The 14,392-nt window shown below is 39.1% G+C and overlaps 1 protein-coding gene across 6 annotated transcripts in view; it reads right to left on the reverse strand.

Annotated features, from left to right (window-relative positions):
- The window catches only part of INPP4B (inositol polyphosphate-4-phosphatase type II B), a 310,888-nt gene that overhangs the window by 264,160 nt on the left and 32,336 nt on the right, over nt 1-14,392 (reverse strand). For 3 of the 6 annotated variants that reach the window (XM_065633315.1, XM_065633324.1, XM_065633316.1), the window contains exons 2-3: nt 8,413-8,635; nt 5,692-5,750 (exon numbers count right to left, since the gene is read on the reverse strand). The exons of 2 other annotated variants lie outside the window; for them this stretch is intronic. In XM_065633315.1, the coding sequence (XP_065489387.1) occupies nt 5,692-5,750; nt 8,413-8,524 (171 nt within the window). In that variant the 5' untranslated portion in view covers nt 8,525-8,635. The remainder of the gene's footprint in view (nt 1-5,691; nt 5,751-8,412; nt 8,636-14,392) is intronic. One more of the 6 variants, XM_065633317.1, reaches the window with a different exon arrangement.

Consider the following 14,392-nt stretch of genomic DNA (forward strand, 5'->3'; position numbering starts at 1 on the left):
GAGACATGGAGTTCTGGTGTGGCTGGGCTTGTACTGGTCTGCAGGGCTCCTAAAATATACGGGCCTGAGTCGGCACCGCAACTGCTTTGGAGAAACTGCTACCAAGGAAATCAAGAGTTAAGCTTGCCTATTTTACTTACTGTTCTGCCCCAAATACTCCAGACAACTTCATGTTCCTCACATTATCTCTTCATGAGCAACATGAAGATGGCAGCTTCCTCCCTCCTAACCCTACGCTGGCATTATGTACATCACGTTTAGGGCAGTTTTAGGGCTAGGGTTTAAAGCATTCAATTAGCAGAGAGTTCTCTGCATAGCATTCTCTAATTCAATACAGCTAAAAACATCAAGAAATCTTGAAAAAAGTCTACTATTTAAATGAAGGCATGCAAACAAATCAGCATTCTAAAATGCCTTTAGGGGCAACACAACTGGTTGTTTAAAAATAGGCTCAGTATAAGTAAGGGGCTTTAAACATATACAAGATATCTCACTGACCTGAATGCAAGACTATAGTCACAGGACACAAAGCCTCACTAAGCCTGTATGACAACATCCCTTCTCTCAACACAACCAAATTAATTTGAGTTCTTAACTGAACGCTGCCCGATATTTAACTTATGTCTATACACGTATGTCTATATATGTATAAAAACCTCATTCCAATAGAAAGAGGACATCATCTCAGTTCAGTGCAGGCAGAAGGTACGTGCAAGGTTGGGGCTGAGAATGCTTAGAAACACACTAAGACTTTTGAGCCACAGAAGGGGGGATACAGCTTCCAGATCTGCCTGTGCTGCAGTTTTGTCACTTTCTGTTTCCTCCTCTATTTAGCACACTTCCTACTGTAAATCAAAATCTTACCAACACACAGCAAAAACCATGTTTCACTGAAACTTACTGAGGGAATATTACAGACACGAATTCACTTACCTGCTTCTCAGCTGACAGACACTGCAAAACATGGTCATAACCAATACCATACATGTAGTATTTAGCCAAAAAAAACACGTCAGCAATGACATTCAATCCCAAAGCAATGCTACACAGTGCAGCAACACTTATTCTGGCTGCTCAGACCTTGAAGTGACGCAGAGCACGCTCTCGAAAATTGAAATCACTGCTGAAAAATGGTTTATTAAAAGTACATTCTTAGCTAAAAGAGATACTTTTATTTCAACACGCCCTGGAGACATCACTGACTTAGCGACTGCTAAGCCACATACATAGAGAAAACCTCGTAGTCCAACAGACCAAAAAAGGCACCACAGCTTCCATAGAAACAACGAAATCTCATTCTGTAAGAATATTTAAAACATAACAAAACGGAGGAAAATACTGAAGCCATACAGCTATGCTGAAAATACATAGTGTGTGCCTGCCTGAATGCAGAGAAGATTCACTGATACATTCTCATATTTTGATGGCATAACTTACAAACAACTATGCCATCATAACCTGAATAACATTTTCCAGTTGCATTACAATCTAATTCACATGAGAACCTCAGAAGTATGTCATTATTCTATTATTTCTACCTTGCATGTGGTTCTCTGGTTATTGATGAGTGAATCTGAAATCTTACTTTGAGACTCTTCTGTCAACTGTTAATAATACATTACACTTGTGATAAATGCTGTAACAACATAATTTATGTTAAGCTTCCACAAACATTGCAAGAGAGCTCGTGATTGTTGACAACACAACCATTTAGATTTGCTCATTAATCTTGTCTGCAAAGTCTTAAGCCCAACAACGCATTTGGTTTAAGGAAAGGTAATTTATTACAGATCAGCCTCAAAATATTCACCACCTTTTCCTTAATCCTCTCTGGCATTAGGTATATTACAGCACTCCAATGTACACCTGTGTAGTTTAGTCTGCCATTTTTTCAACATAAATCCCTTGGGTTTAGGTGGTTAGGAAACAAGCATATAGATTCACAACAGTAGGAATATGCACACAACTTGCTACCACAACACTATTTAGATTAGAGGAAAAAAATACAGGTTCATAATGTTGTGTGTGAAATATGACTGCTAATTTAATATACTTTAGCAATCACAACAGCTTTTACTTTAAATATGGTCATCCATATAAGTAAATTTATTTTCTTCTACATTACAATTTTTAAAAATCGATACATCCTTAAAGTCTTAAAAGGCAACTTCTCACACACAAAGCAGCATGAGTTTATTGAGCCAGTGAAAGAACAAACTGACCTAATAGATCAGAATGGTTACCTCTACAGAATCGTTAAACCACAAACTACGAAAAATTTACACAATAGACACTAGTGACACTCCTAAAGAATCCACTACAGACTACCGATCAAAAATCCACTTTTGAATAAATTCCTAAATACATATTCAAAAACAAGTAGGAATGCAAAAGTGTTTACTCAATAGAACATAACGGATCCTCTGGAGCCATTACCAAGATGCAAATACATAATCGTACTTCTTAGTCTACTTCTTTTTACATATAGATCGCAAAGAAATTGACAAAACTGGCTAAGTGTCAGAATTACCATTTGACAATATTAGTATATGGGAAAATGAACAGCAGGTGGGTTAGGTAGTTTCTTTATTTACTTTAGCAGCAATCACTGCAAATTCACACATACAGAGCAAACAACGAAACCAAATAAAAACAGAGCACTGAATTGGCTTCAGGATTAAAAGAGATTGGAAAAGGTTAAAGTAATCTGTTTACTTCTTTCTTGGAAATCAATAAAGCAGAAAATTATTCTGAAGGATCTATGAACAGAAAGCAACAAAGTAAATGACACAGCATGACAACATTTTACATGAAAAAAATACACTGTTCTTCAAAAAAAAAAAAAAACACACACACCCCCCCCACAAAAAGAAACTATCACTATAAATTCTGGTCTGTAATTAAAAATAAAACCAGTACACAATACTGCTAATCAGAAGTCCCCACTGATGCCAATGAAAAAAGGCACAAAAGTATATAATATTTACATGCATTAGCAATTGTTGTCCAATCTTCATCCCCGCTTCCCACTCACATGAGTTCTGCAGTAAAGTACCTCCCAGGCTGGAGCTGGGTAGAGTCTAAGTCAGGAGTGTCAAACTCATTTTCACCAGGAAACACAGCACACTCATGGTTGCCTTCAAAGGGCCGAATGTCATTTCAGGACAGTATCAATGTAGGAGCAGTTACATTTACACCGTCCTGAAATGACATTCGGCCCTTTGAAGGCAACTGCGAGGCTGAGGTGGCCCCCAGTGAAAATGAGTTTGACACCCCTGTTTTAAGTAAATAACCCACATACTTCAGGCAAGGCACATATTGCTTTCTAGTTCTAAAGCCTAACTGTTTTGAAAACACTGCCTAATAATACTACTTTTAAGTATTTTGGACTAGGACCTATAAGAATTGCTCCAAGATTAGCATGTTGTCAAAACTTTTGTCTGAAAGGCCAGTCGCACACACTCAGTTCCCCAGGCCAGTCACACTAACCACAGCTTTAGGGAGCACAATTTCAAGACTACTGTTGTTGTTTTAGTTTTGTATTATTATACTGGCAAACTACATGCCCAAAATTCAAAGTATTATTTCCTATGTCAAGCATTTCTAGATTCAGATTTCTAGAAAGAGATAAGGAAAAAAATACAGAGTACACTCCCTTTTGTCCTCACAGCACACAAATTGCTTTGTTTTTATTTAGTATGCCTACAAATTGCAACCTTTGAAACAGGGATTTGAGATTCAAGAGAGATCGGTCTTTGTCAGAGAAACCATCCTTTACAGTACCTAACAGAAGAAGCCTCTGAAAATGGACATTTCACAAATTCCTAGGATATAAGCTGACTAAGAAGTGCAACATTATATAGTTTGATCTATTGTAAGTCACTGCCCTTTAATCACTCAGCGGTCTTTGTACTGAGCCTAGTAGGTTGTGACATTCTAAAACTGAGCACCCACTACATCTCACCTTGGTTTCAGCGACCAGTCATCGTGTGATCATCACTTAAATTTGTCCAACTTAAGCTTCCAAGTTTTTCTCTTGTTGTGACCTTCCTAATTAAAGACACCTTCTGAAAACATTTTGACATTAATCAAGTCACCAATCAGTCCTCTCTTTTATAAGCTGAAATTTGCCAAATATCTTGGTTCCTTCCATAAATTGTGCAAATTTTGAAAACTTGTTTAAACAATGAAGCCAGAATGAGATGCAGTTTTCTGGCAGTGACCTAGACAGAAATAAAAACCACCCATCTATGTTTTTAACTGGTTCAGTCAAACCACAACATTTCAAGGGGAATTCCTATTTGTTTATTGCAAGCCTAAATCATTTCAGTAACAAGCCATTAATTCTCTACGTTGAGTGTAGAGAAAGGCCTTTAGAAAAGGGTTGGATATTAAGAGCTGCATGAACGCCTCATCCTCCAAGTTTCTCAAAATAGAACTCTGTGTTTGAACCACCTGAGTGGACCTAGTTGGACCAGCAAATCAGCCAACCCACAAATTGCCACATATTCCTCATTCCATCCACCTGCCTCTCACCTATGCATTAAAAAAATACCCCTCACAAAAAAACCCACCAAACACCATATGAACCCGAGTAGCAATCCACGCTAAACCCTCTAGTCTAGTCTGGCTCCAGAAATTTATAGACTACATTTGATTTCAGTAAGACTCTCCTACTCTTCTCTTCACAGCCGCAAAGTTGATCAAAATATTTCCTGAAACTGTTCTACAAAATGCCAGAGTCTCCCATGAATACAGGACGTGTGGAGGAACACAGAACAGAAAAGAGTAGTTTGAAACTCAAAGCTCTTTACTAAAAATAGCTTCTGGAAGTTATACAGGAGAATAGTAATATATGCAAAGGAGTGTCCATGAGCTTGGTTTCACCTACATACAACTTGTTGGTCCTTTTACCAACCAAGGGAACACAGCCATATGAAAGTCAAGCCAGAAAAATCTTTACGTCATACTGTCTCATTTTGTTTGCATACATACAGAAATCTATCACATGCTCCTGAACAGTGCTTTGAAAGCAAATACTGCTTTAAAAGTATGCCATATGTTCACATTCATCACTATATTAAAATAAACCACTATATCATACTGAAAAATCTTTCAAACAGAATATGCAATCTGTCAAGCAGTACTATCATTTCCACTCAACTGCTGGTCCATACAGTATAAAAATAGCTGAGGAGCCAGCTATAAAATACTTACTGTTAACAGGTAAGTGTCTCAAGGTTCACACTACTCCCTGTTCTTTACAATCCACTGCTATTTTCAGGCAACTACAGAAGCAATGTTCATAATATTAGACAGAAAGGATAAGAAAAAATGCAATTCCATGCTTGATGCTTGTTCATTCCAGAGGATGAGTGGCCTGAACTCCTAATAAAGCTTTTATTATTCCATTGGATTGGTGAAGTAATTCTGGATTTAGATGGGTGTATGTTATGAGGAGAACCTGGCCAAAGACTATTTATGATTCAGCTAAAGGAAGTTGATATTATGAAGAATAGCTAGTGTTATAGAAAGTAAACAATGGATTTTTTTCATCTCCACTATTCTATTAATAGTGAAAATTTTTTTGTCCCTAAAAGCACAATGCCAATAGCTATAATGAAAAAGGATTACTCAAGTTCTTAAAGATTAGACTAACACATGAAGAAAAGCAGTAGGAAAATGAATTACCTTATTTTTCATTAGAAAAAGCAGATTTCCTTTCAGTCGGCACCATCTCTCTCTCGGTTCTGTATGCAAAGAAGAAATTAATAAAAACAACCTTTTGTCTTCATATACTAAATGGTTCTTAAAGAAGATGCATTAGTTATAAAGGTCAGGGGAAAAAAAAAAAAATCATTAACCAAAAAAAGGCAGCATCACTCAGCAGCTGGCTATGTACAACATGCTGTTAAATGCCAAATAACTTCCCAGAAGGTTTCTTCTACCCTGCAGCCGAGAGAAGTGGTGACTGCAGCATACACTCAACTGTGTTATCTCTGCTTTTCTCCCTTTTCTTCACATGGGAGCAGAAACAGCCACTTTAGCAAGGAATGGCTTTTGCTTCCTTGACTTTGAGATGAAAGATAATCCTTGTTAAGACACAAAAACATTTGCTATTGCAGTTCCATTAGAACATGCTAATCTGAATTTGCAATATTCAGAAAATAAAAAGCAAGCAAATAAGACTCAAATATTTATAGTCACTTTGCTATTACTATTTTACTACACTTTTTAAAAGTGCTTAACCAATGGGAATAACAACATTTGTGTTTATACACACATGCGGGTACGTAATCAAACTTTTAAGAACAGGGAATATTTCAGAACTTCCCTGTGGAAGAGTGTGTCAAACAACCTTTAAAAAGTTATTCTTTCCAAACTAGTCATTTTTAAAATTGCATATATATTTTTTTTTTAAAAAAAAGCACTTGTACATACATATCCGTAGGTGCAGATACATACATAAATATGTTTATGTCTATAATAGGTAATATTCATCTCACATACAAACAATCTCTTCAGACAAACCCTATTTCTTAGGAGAACAAGGAACATTCTTACACAAGATTTTTTTTTTTTTTTTTTAATTTATTTTTGAGACAGCAGCCAACCTCAAATTGTCAGGGAGCTGGAAGAACAGCTGTACCCTAAGGTCATGTTATTCCACAGCTGCCTGTGTGGAACTTTTGTACTTCCCTCAAAGCCGGCCACCACTAGAGACATAATATTGACCAGGGAGATGCCTTGTGACTGTAAATAAATAAATAACATTCTCTCTTACTCTTGATAACTTCGATTAAGACATTCCAATAGGCAGCATTTGAAAATAGCTCTTCCCCCACTAGAAAGTGGAAGGTTTACACTCAAAGGCACAGGGATTTAAAGTAACTATTTTCCCTTATAATTCATGTTTTTTTCAGAAAAGGAACTGAAGTTCCTGCCTCTTTCCAGACCTACTGAAGAGAAGTATGTGATATAAATTGATGTACATCCACCAACAAAAATCTAAACACAGTTATCAGATTTGAGTATGGTGTTTTACAGTAAAAGTACAGGACTCTGAGACTAAATTCCATCCTCCAGAACCCTGCGGGCATCAGAAGGAAGGCATCCCATCACAGTCACACCACAGATTTTTCTAATAAAAGGTATTCTAATATTGAATTGGGAAAGTCACTACCACATAACTGAAAAGTAAGTAAATCCAAAGATTAGTCAGATTAATGACAAGTCTACCAGTGGATAGTATGTAGTGACCAAAATGCCTTGAGAGCAGTCACCCTTCTCTCGAGGGTCATAACCTGATTGCTAGGAGCCAGAAGGATCTACTGGGCAATAGGAACATCCTATACATGCACAGTTTCTTCAACACTTTCCTAGAATCCCCCACCACTGTCCATGCCAGAGACCGCCCTTGATACCAAGCTAGAGGAATGTTTGGTCTGTCTCTGGTCAACCTAAAGTTCTTAACAGCAATAACAGCACTCAACGTATTCTGAAAGGAAGGAAAATACAATGCATTCTCAAACATGTCAGGTATTCACCGGACAGGGCCTGATATGCTGCCTATGGTGAGAACACCGAGACAGAATCCCGTGGAAGAAGCCCAAGACAGGCAGGAGTGGATGCTCACTAGTAATACGTCCAGAAAGTTTGCTGCATCCTCCACAGGAAACTGGCTATTTGTCATGAGAAAAACACAAAATAGTCTGAAAGTGTGGCAGGAAATTTTTTCAGTCCCTTATCATAATTGAGTCTGTGCTGGGTTGGTTTATTGTTTTGTTTCAGTAAGATAAAAGTAAATATAAAAGTAAATTACAATGGAGATCACTTGATACAAGCAAAAATAAAACATTTGCTGTTGCTGAAATTATTTTATTAGGACTGATTTTAGAGCTAAACAAGAGCTATTTCCTAAGAGCTACCAAGGGAATAGACATTTATTCAAGTTTACGGGAAACTGAAAGACATTTAAAAAATTATCATAAAAGCCTGAATAAACCTGCAAAGGAGGTGGGAAGTGAGCCACAGAAAATCTATAATGATAAAAGAAAACAGTTTCAGGAGGTGGGAAGAGCAGGTCCTGAGGAACCTGATATCTAAACTTTAAACACAGCAACTAATGACTGGTGACTAGGAGTGACTAGTAGTGAAAAACAATCTTCACAGAAAAAAAAAATGTTAAGGACCAAGTACTGTTTTTGAGGTACATGACAAAGGAAACTTTAAAACTTGAGCAAAGTGAAGAGCTGGCTTTAAAATTCTTTATTTAGAAAGGTATTTAGCACCACTCAAGCATCAGTAATGAAGAAAACTGAGAGGTGTGTGCGATTAGTGAAGGTGTAAGCTGACAACTGCAGAAAACATGCACATCAAGCACGGGTAGTTTTCACTGCAAGTCGTTTTTACCTATTAATTTTTCATCGCCAACCACTCTGCAAATCTTCAATTTTCCTTCCTTGTCAAAACAATCTGTTGGTCGCCTGGCCAGCAAAGCCAGATCTTTAGCATTGAATCTCATGGGGTTGCCAGGGAAGAGGATGAAGATGAGCAAGAGATGGAAGAAGACAACGATGACACTAGTTAGTTTGTTGACGCTGAGCAAAATCTAGACAGCGGATATGAAGGTCAACTGAAATATTAAAAAACAGAGAAAAAAAAATAAAAGAGGTGCTACTGTTTATTGTGATTTCTACTCTGTCATACACTTCAAACACTGTCCTTTCTTTCATAGTACGGGAGCAGTGTAAACAATAAGGAAAAACCCCAAGGCTACGTAGGTGACATCTTCTCCCCATACACTTTTTGAGGAAGAAAAACATAGCTTTCTAGTGTCTCTATAACTTCGTGCAAAAGCTGTAGTTTTATGCAGTATTTCCACAGTTTATCAACACTGCTAAAATACAGGGTATTTCAAAAAGATTGACCATTTCAAAAAGATTTGAAACCGCTGTATCTTCGAAATTGGGTCTATCTTTTTGAAACTCCCTGTTTATTTTGGCTATATGCATATAAATAACTAGAAAGCTCAAATATGCATTCATGGGGCAGGGGAGGGAGAAAAGTTGCCTTGTGCTTCCTTCTCTTTCACAGGAACAGTAAGTCTAACAAAATACAAAGCATTAACCACAGAAGTTCGCCATCAACTTAAGTGTCCGTGTTTTGCTATACTGACATTGATTAGTACACTGAGCACTTCCCTTTTGTCCATGGTATATTTTAAGAGTTTTCAATTGTTTTGGAACATTTTCTTCCATGCTTTAAGAAAACTAGTTGTTTGTTAAAGAATAAATAAATAAATAAAATCAGAACTACATCTACTGAACTTAGTGAAGGAACACTACTTGACACATACATGAGAGATCTTTGTTTCTCTCAGAGCCCCTTCTCTGTTTATCTGAAATTATTTAAAGATTAGGTTCAGTAGCTGTAGTTTTTAACAGTGGATGTTTGGAAACAAATATTTTTGTCCAAATTGCACCTAAGACAGCGCAGATCCACACTGTTGCAAGGAGAAAATAAGGCCAGAAAAGCAGTTTTAAATAGATCTTTCTTTTAATTTCCCACATATTCAGTGCTCTTAATATCCAATCCTTTTGTAAAGGCCTTTCTCTACACTCAAGCAACAGAAGTTTGTCAGATGGTTTTAATACTCCTACAAACAAACAAACAAAAAAACCAAAACCAAACAACCAAAAAAAACCTACCACCAACCACCACACACTAAACCGTATAAGAAAAAAAAGTCCAAACATCCAATCTGCAGCACATGGGCTTCCGAAGCCACTTCGCCTCTAAATCAGAAGTCTTTGTTCTTCAGAGGACAGCACTGACATCTTTATCTGATGGAGAACTACAACTCTTACCAACTCCTGATCAAGTTCCTCTCAACTGAAGAGCTGAAGGACAAGTTACATCTTCTGCACTGTATCTTTCTGTGGGCCCTGTCATTCCTACATTTCCCATTGTATTCCCTTCCTTTGTTCAAGTTTATCCCTCAATCAATAACTTGTGCTGAGTCCTTTTATTTCCAATCACCAAACCACAGTCAGTTCCAATAGTACTACAACAGCGAAAGCAGATCAAGCTCAACTATTACTTTGTACATATGAAACACAGACAAGCCATTAATACGACCTTCAGAAGGCAAATCTCTAAGTGATTTTTTCCTCCTATGAAAGCTCTATGGAGAACTGCCATAAAACTGAAAAGCACTTTTAAGTCTCCCTTTCACTATCAAGTACTCTCACAAGCAAGAAACAGAATACATGCAAGCAATACCAACAAGTATCTAAGCAGCTTCAACTTTTCCATTCATTCCCACACACATTTTCTTTCTTGTTTTTCCATTAGCATCAGCAGCTATACTTATATTTTAAGTAAATCTTCATGCCTTTGACTCCATTCCATGATCTTGTTGAAATTACAGCCTCATAACCTCATAGCCAGCACAGAGCCTGACCTGCTATTTACAACATACAAGCACGCTGCTGTGCCCAAAATGAGTTACTGACTCCAACGGAGGCTCCGTGATGGTGCAGCTGGTTGCCTACGTTTTGTAAATTGATAGACTACAAACTGTGGAAAGATGAGTCATGCAGCACTTACAAAAAGGATATTTATCACACACTGTAATCTAATACCACAGTGTGTTCAGCATTGAAAACCAAATCCATCGTGGAGGCATGGAAGATGGTGGCTTGGCCACACAATACACAAGACCCAGCCAGCATGCCCCTTGCAAGAGGCTCTCTAGGGCATACAGTCTACAGGGGCCTTGGGACAGGCAATGCATGTATTCCTACTAGCCTCTGTATGCCGAGTGGAATGGTTACTTTTGTTGTAGGGCCACGGACTGTATTTTTGACAACAGAGCAAACAGTGTTTGCAATAAACCCATTTGGTTTTGAAAAAGAAGCACAGGCTCAGCGAGGTAAACAGATTTTGTGATCTCCAACTGTGTACGGTTCTGTTAGAGGCCAGTCCCCTCTCAAGCAGATACCTTGCGCACCTTTCACATGGTTCACTGGCAGCCTTCTTGTTTTAAAGAACACAGCTCTAGAAATTCTGCAGCCTACTTAGTTATTGCTTTATGAATTAATCTGCTCTAGTCCTTTTTATAAACACCTTATAAACGTACCCTAAATAGCATCTTTGGCTACATACAGTTACTTTAGATTGCTTTAATCTTTTTGATTAGCGTGGAGGAAGTCAGACCCTGCAAGTCTGGTTCCAGATGGAAGAATCATTGAAAACCATTAATAACTGAACAAAATCTATGCTATCAGAGCAATGAAAGTTCGTGGCTAAACTCTAATTATGCTTAAATGCAGTAATTACTGCAATGCATGGACATTTGTACTCCACACAGAAGATCAGTGGACAAGTTGTTAACTGCCATTTAAGAAAGCTTTTGCTTTGATCAAAGGAAAAAAACAGGGCCAGGTAAACAGCACAACATTTTGGGTTTCTGGAAAGGCTGTTAAAAGGATTAAAGAAACTCCAAGAGAATATGTGAATATTGATTTTGTTATTTTTTTCCCCAAGAGAGATGATATCTCTCTTGCACTCAGTGGTAATGGCCTAGAAATTGCTTTTATCACATCTGTGCATCACTTGCTCTGCATATGAGCCATAACATGTAAATCATGTGGGACAGTGAGAGCAGTACACAGCAGTTCAAACCCTCAAGACAGCACGTCTCAGTGTATATTAAGCCAGGACCAGTCTTGAAATGCAAGGCAGCTGGGCCAGCAGAGCTCCACAGTGATAACAACCAAGGTGCCTGGAAGTCTGCCAGCGAAGCTAAACCAATCTGACAATGTCTGAATATTATTCAGACCTAAAGGGCATTAGAGATCATGGGATTCAAACTTGGGTTTAACTTAGAAAGCCGATGGCCGGTGTTGACACAACAATAAATTAAAGGTAAAAAGCCCCAGTAGAAGTGTCTGTGTCCAGCTGCAGCACTGGTTCTCCTTGAAGGAGAAGAGAGACTTTTTAGCTCAATAATCCACTTCCCTTCTGGCTCAATTTTGGAATAAAGCTGTCAGCCAGGGAAACTACTTAGTCATATAGTGCCTTTAAATGTTTCTCTTAGCTAACCTCTTTGCTAACGTGAACTCCAAAAGGAAAGATATTATCTTCAGTTATTTAATACTAGTGGTTCAAGAGACAGACATTATTTAATACTTGTGGTTAGAGAGAGGCATGCTGAATCTAATGTCCCTCTCAGCATTTTTCCCCGCACAATCACCACAACCATAACTCACAAGTAAGCCAGACCAGTCAATTACTTTGTGCATCGCCAGGACAGAAAAAGGTGGAGGAGCCTACGTCCTTGGAAGCAATAACTTTCAAATAGATGACAGTATGGACAGCTCATGGACCACAAAATTTATGAAGTCTTTGTTGAGCATCCCACATCTCCCCGCATTTGCAATTATAGGTTTCATGATTACTTGCTATGGACATGGAACAATCAGAACTACTTGATTCACATGACAGAAAACAAGAGGCAAGACGTATTGTAGCTGTTAAACACCAGCCATATAGTTGCATTTCTTTTTTAAATTATCACAGTAAGAGAAATGTACATTGGTGATCACTTGCAGAGATACAAACCCACTTCCTACCCTATTCATAAATGCTAGAGGTCGATCAAAACTAGTAGCATGTTGTATTGGGTCTGAGTAGCAAGGTTTTGGTAGTGAAGGGGCTACAGGGTTGGCTTCTGTAAGAAGCTGCCCCCATGTCCGACAGACCAAGTGCCAGCCAGCTCCAAGAGTGACCCACCGCTGGCCAAGGCTGAGCCCACCAGCAATGCTGTCAGCACCTCTGGGATAATGTATTTAAGAACAGGAAAAACCGCTGCATGACAGCAGCCGGAGAGAGGAGTGAGAATATGCAAGACGAACAGCCCTGCAGACCCCAAGGCCAGTGAAGGAGGCAGGCGGTGCTCCAGGCGCTGGAGCAGGTTCCCCTGCAGCCTGTGGTGCAGACCATGGCAAAGCAGGTTGCCCCTCTGCAGCCCATGGAGGTCCACACTGGAGCAGATTTCCACCTGCAGCCTGTGTAGGACCCCCACACTGAAGCAGGTGGATGCCCAAAGGAAGCTCTGACCCCATGGGAAGCCCAGGCTGGAGCAGGTTTGCTAGCAGGACTCATGACCTTGTGGAGGACCCATGCTGGAGCAGTCTGCTCCTGAAGGACTGCACCCCATGGAAAGGACCCACGCCGGGGCAGTTTGTGAAGAACTACAGCCTGTGGGCAGGACGCACATTGGAGAAGTTCATGGAGGACTGTCTCCCGTGGGAGGGACCCCACGCTGGAGCAGGGAAGGAGCGTGAGGAGGAAGGAGCAGCAGAGACCATCTGTGATGAACTGACCGCACCACCCATTCCCTGAATCCCTAAGCTGCTCAAAAGAAGAAGTTAGACAATTCAGGAGTAAAGTTAAGCCTGGGAAGAAGGGAGGTGTGGGGGGGAGGTGTTTTAGGTTTTGGGTTTATTTCTCATTACCCTACTCTGATTTGATTGGTAATAAAATTAATTCATTTCCAAGTCGAGTCAGTTTTGCCTGTGACAGTAATTGCCAAGTGATCTCCCCGTCCTTATCTTGACCCACGAGCCTGTTTGTTATATTTTCTCTTCCCTGTCCAGCTGAGGAGGGGGAGTGATAGAGCAGCTTGGTGGGCACCTGGTGCCCAGCCAGGGCAAACCCATCACACATGTTCAAATAGTCTTAGCTTTCAATGAACTTTGATCATGCAAGACCTGCACAAAATTGACTTCAGCACACAAGACTAGCATGGAAAAAAAACCCACTACACATTGAAATAATTTGCAACTGCTCTCCAACTCCTGCACCTTGTACCACTGAGCTGTAGCTGCTCAAAGCATTAAGTGCAGGAGGACACTAACGCTAATACAAAACAGAATAACCACCCCCACGGCTGCATGCACTACCCCAAAACACCACTTTCAGCACTATTTTTTAGGTTCCAAGTTTATTTATATACCTTAAGCACAGCTCAGCATTAAATAAATTAATGCACAATACTTTGCAGCTTTCATTAGTACTGCATTTAATTCTAGATATTTTGGTAAAGTGTTAAAGCATAAGCTTTCTAATGATGCAATCCCCTAAACCTCTCAAAGTCAATAAAATTGTCTGCCTCATTTCACTAGTTTAGCAATTTCAAAAAGAAAAACGCTAAAACTCATGCCCACAAGTCCTCAGAAACCCTGTCAAATACATTCTAAATTTCCCTTCTCTTCCTTTGAAAAGGTACAATATTTTTAGTTTACACCATGTTATACTAAGAACTTCTTTAATCTTTGGAACACATACAAAGTGCAGGAAACAACCTTCAAAAGGAAAGCTTCAA

This window comes from Caloenas nicobarica, chromosome 4 (genome assembly GCF_036013445.1).
Source record: "Caloenas nicobarica isolate bCalNic1 chromosome 4, bCalNic1.hap1, whole genome shotgun sequence".
In the NCBI taxonomy this organism is placed as follows: Eukaryota; Metazoa; Chordata; class Aves; order Columbiformes; family Columbidae; genus Caloenas; species Caloenas nicobarica.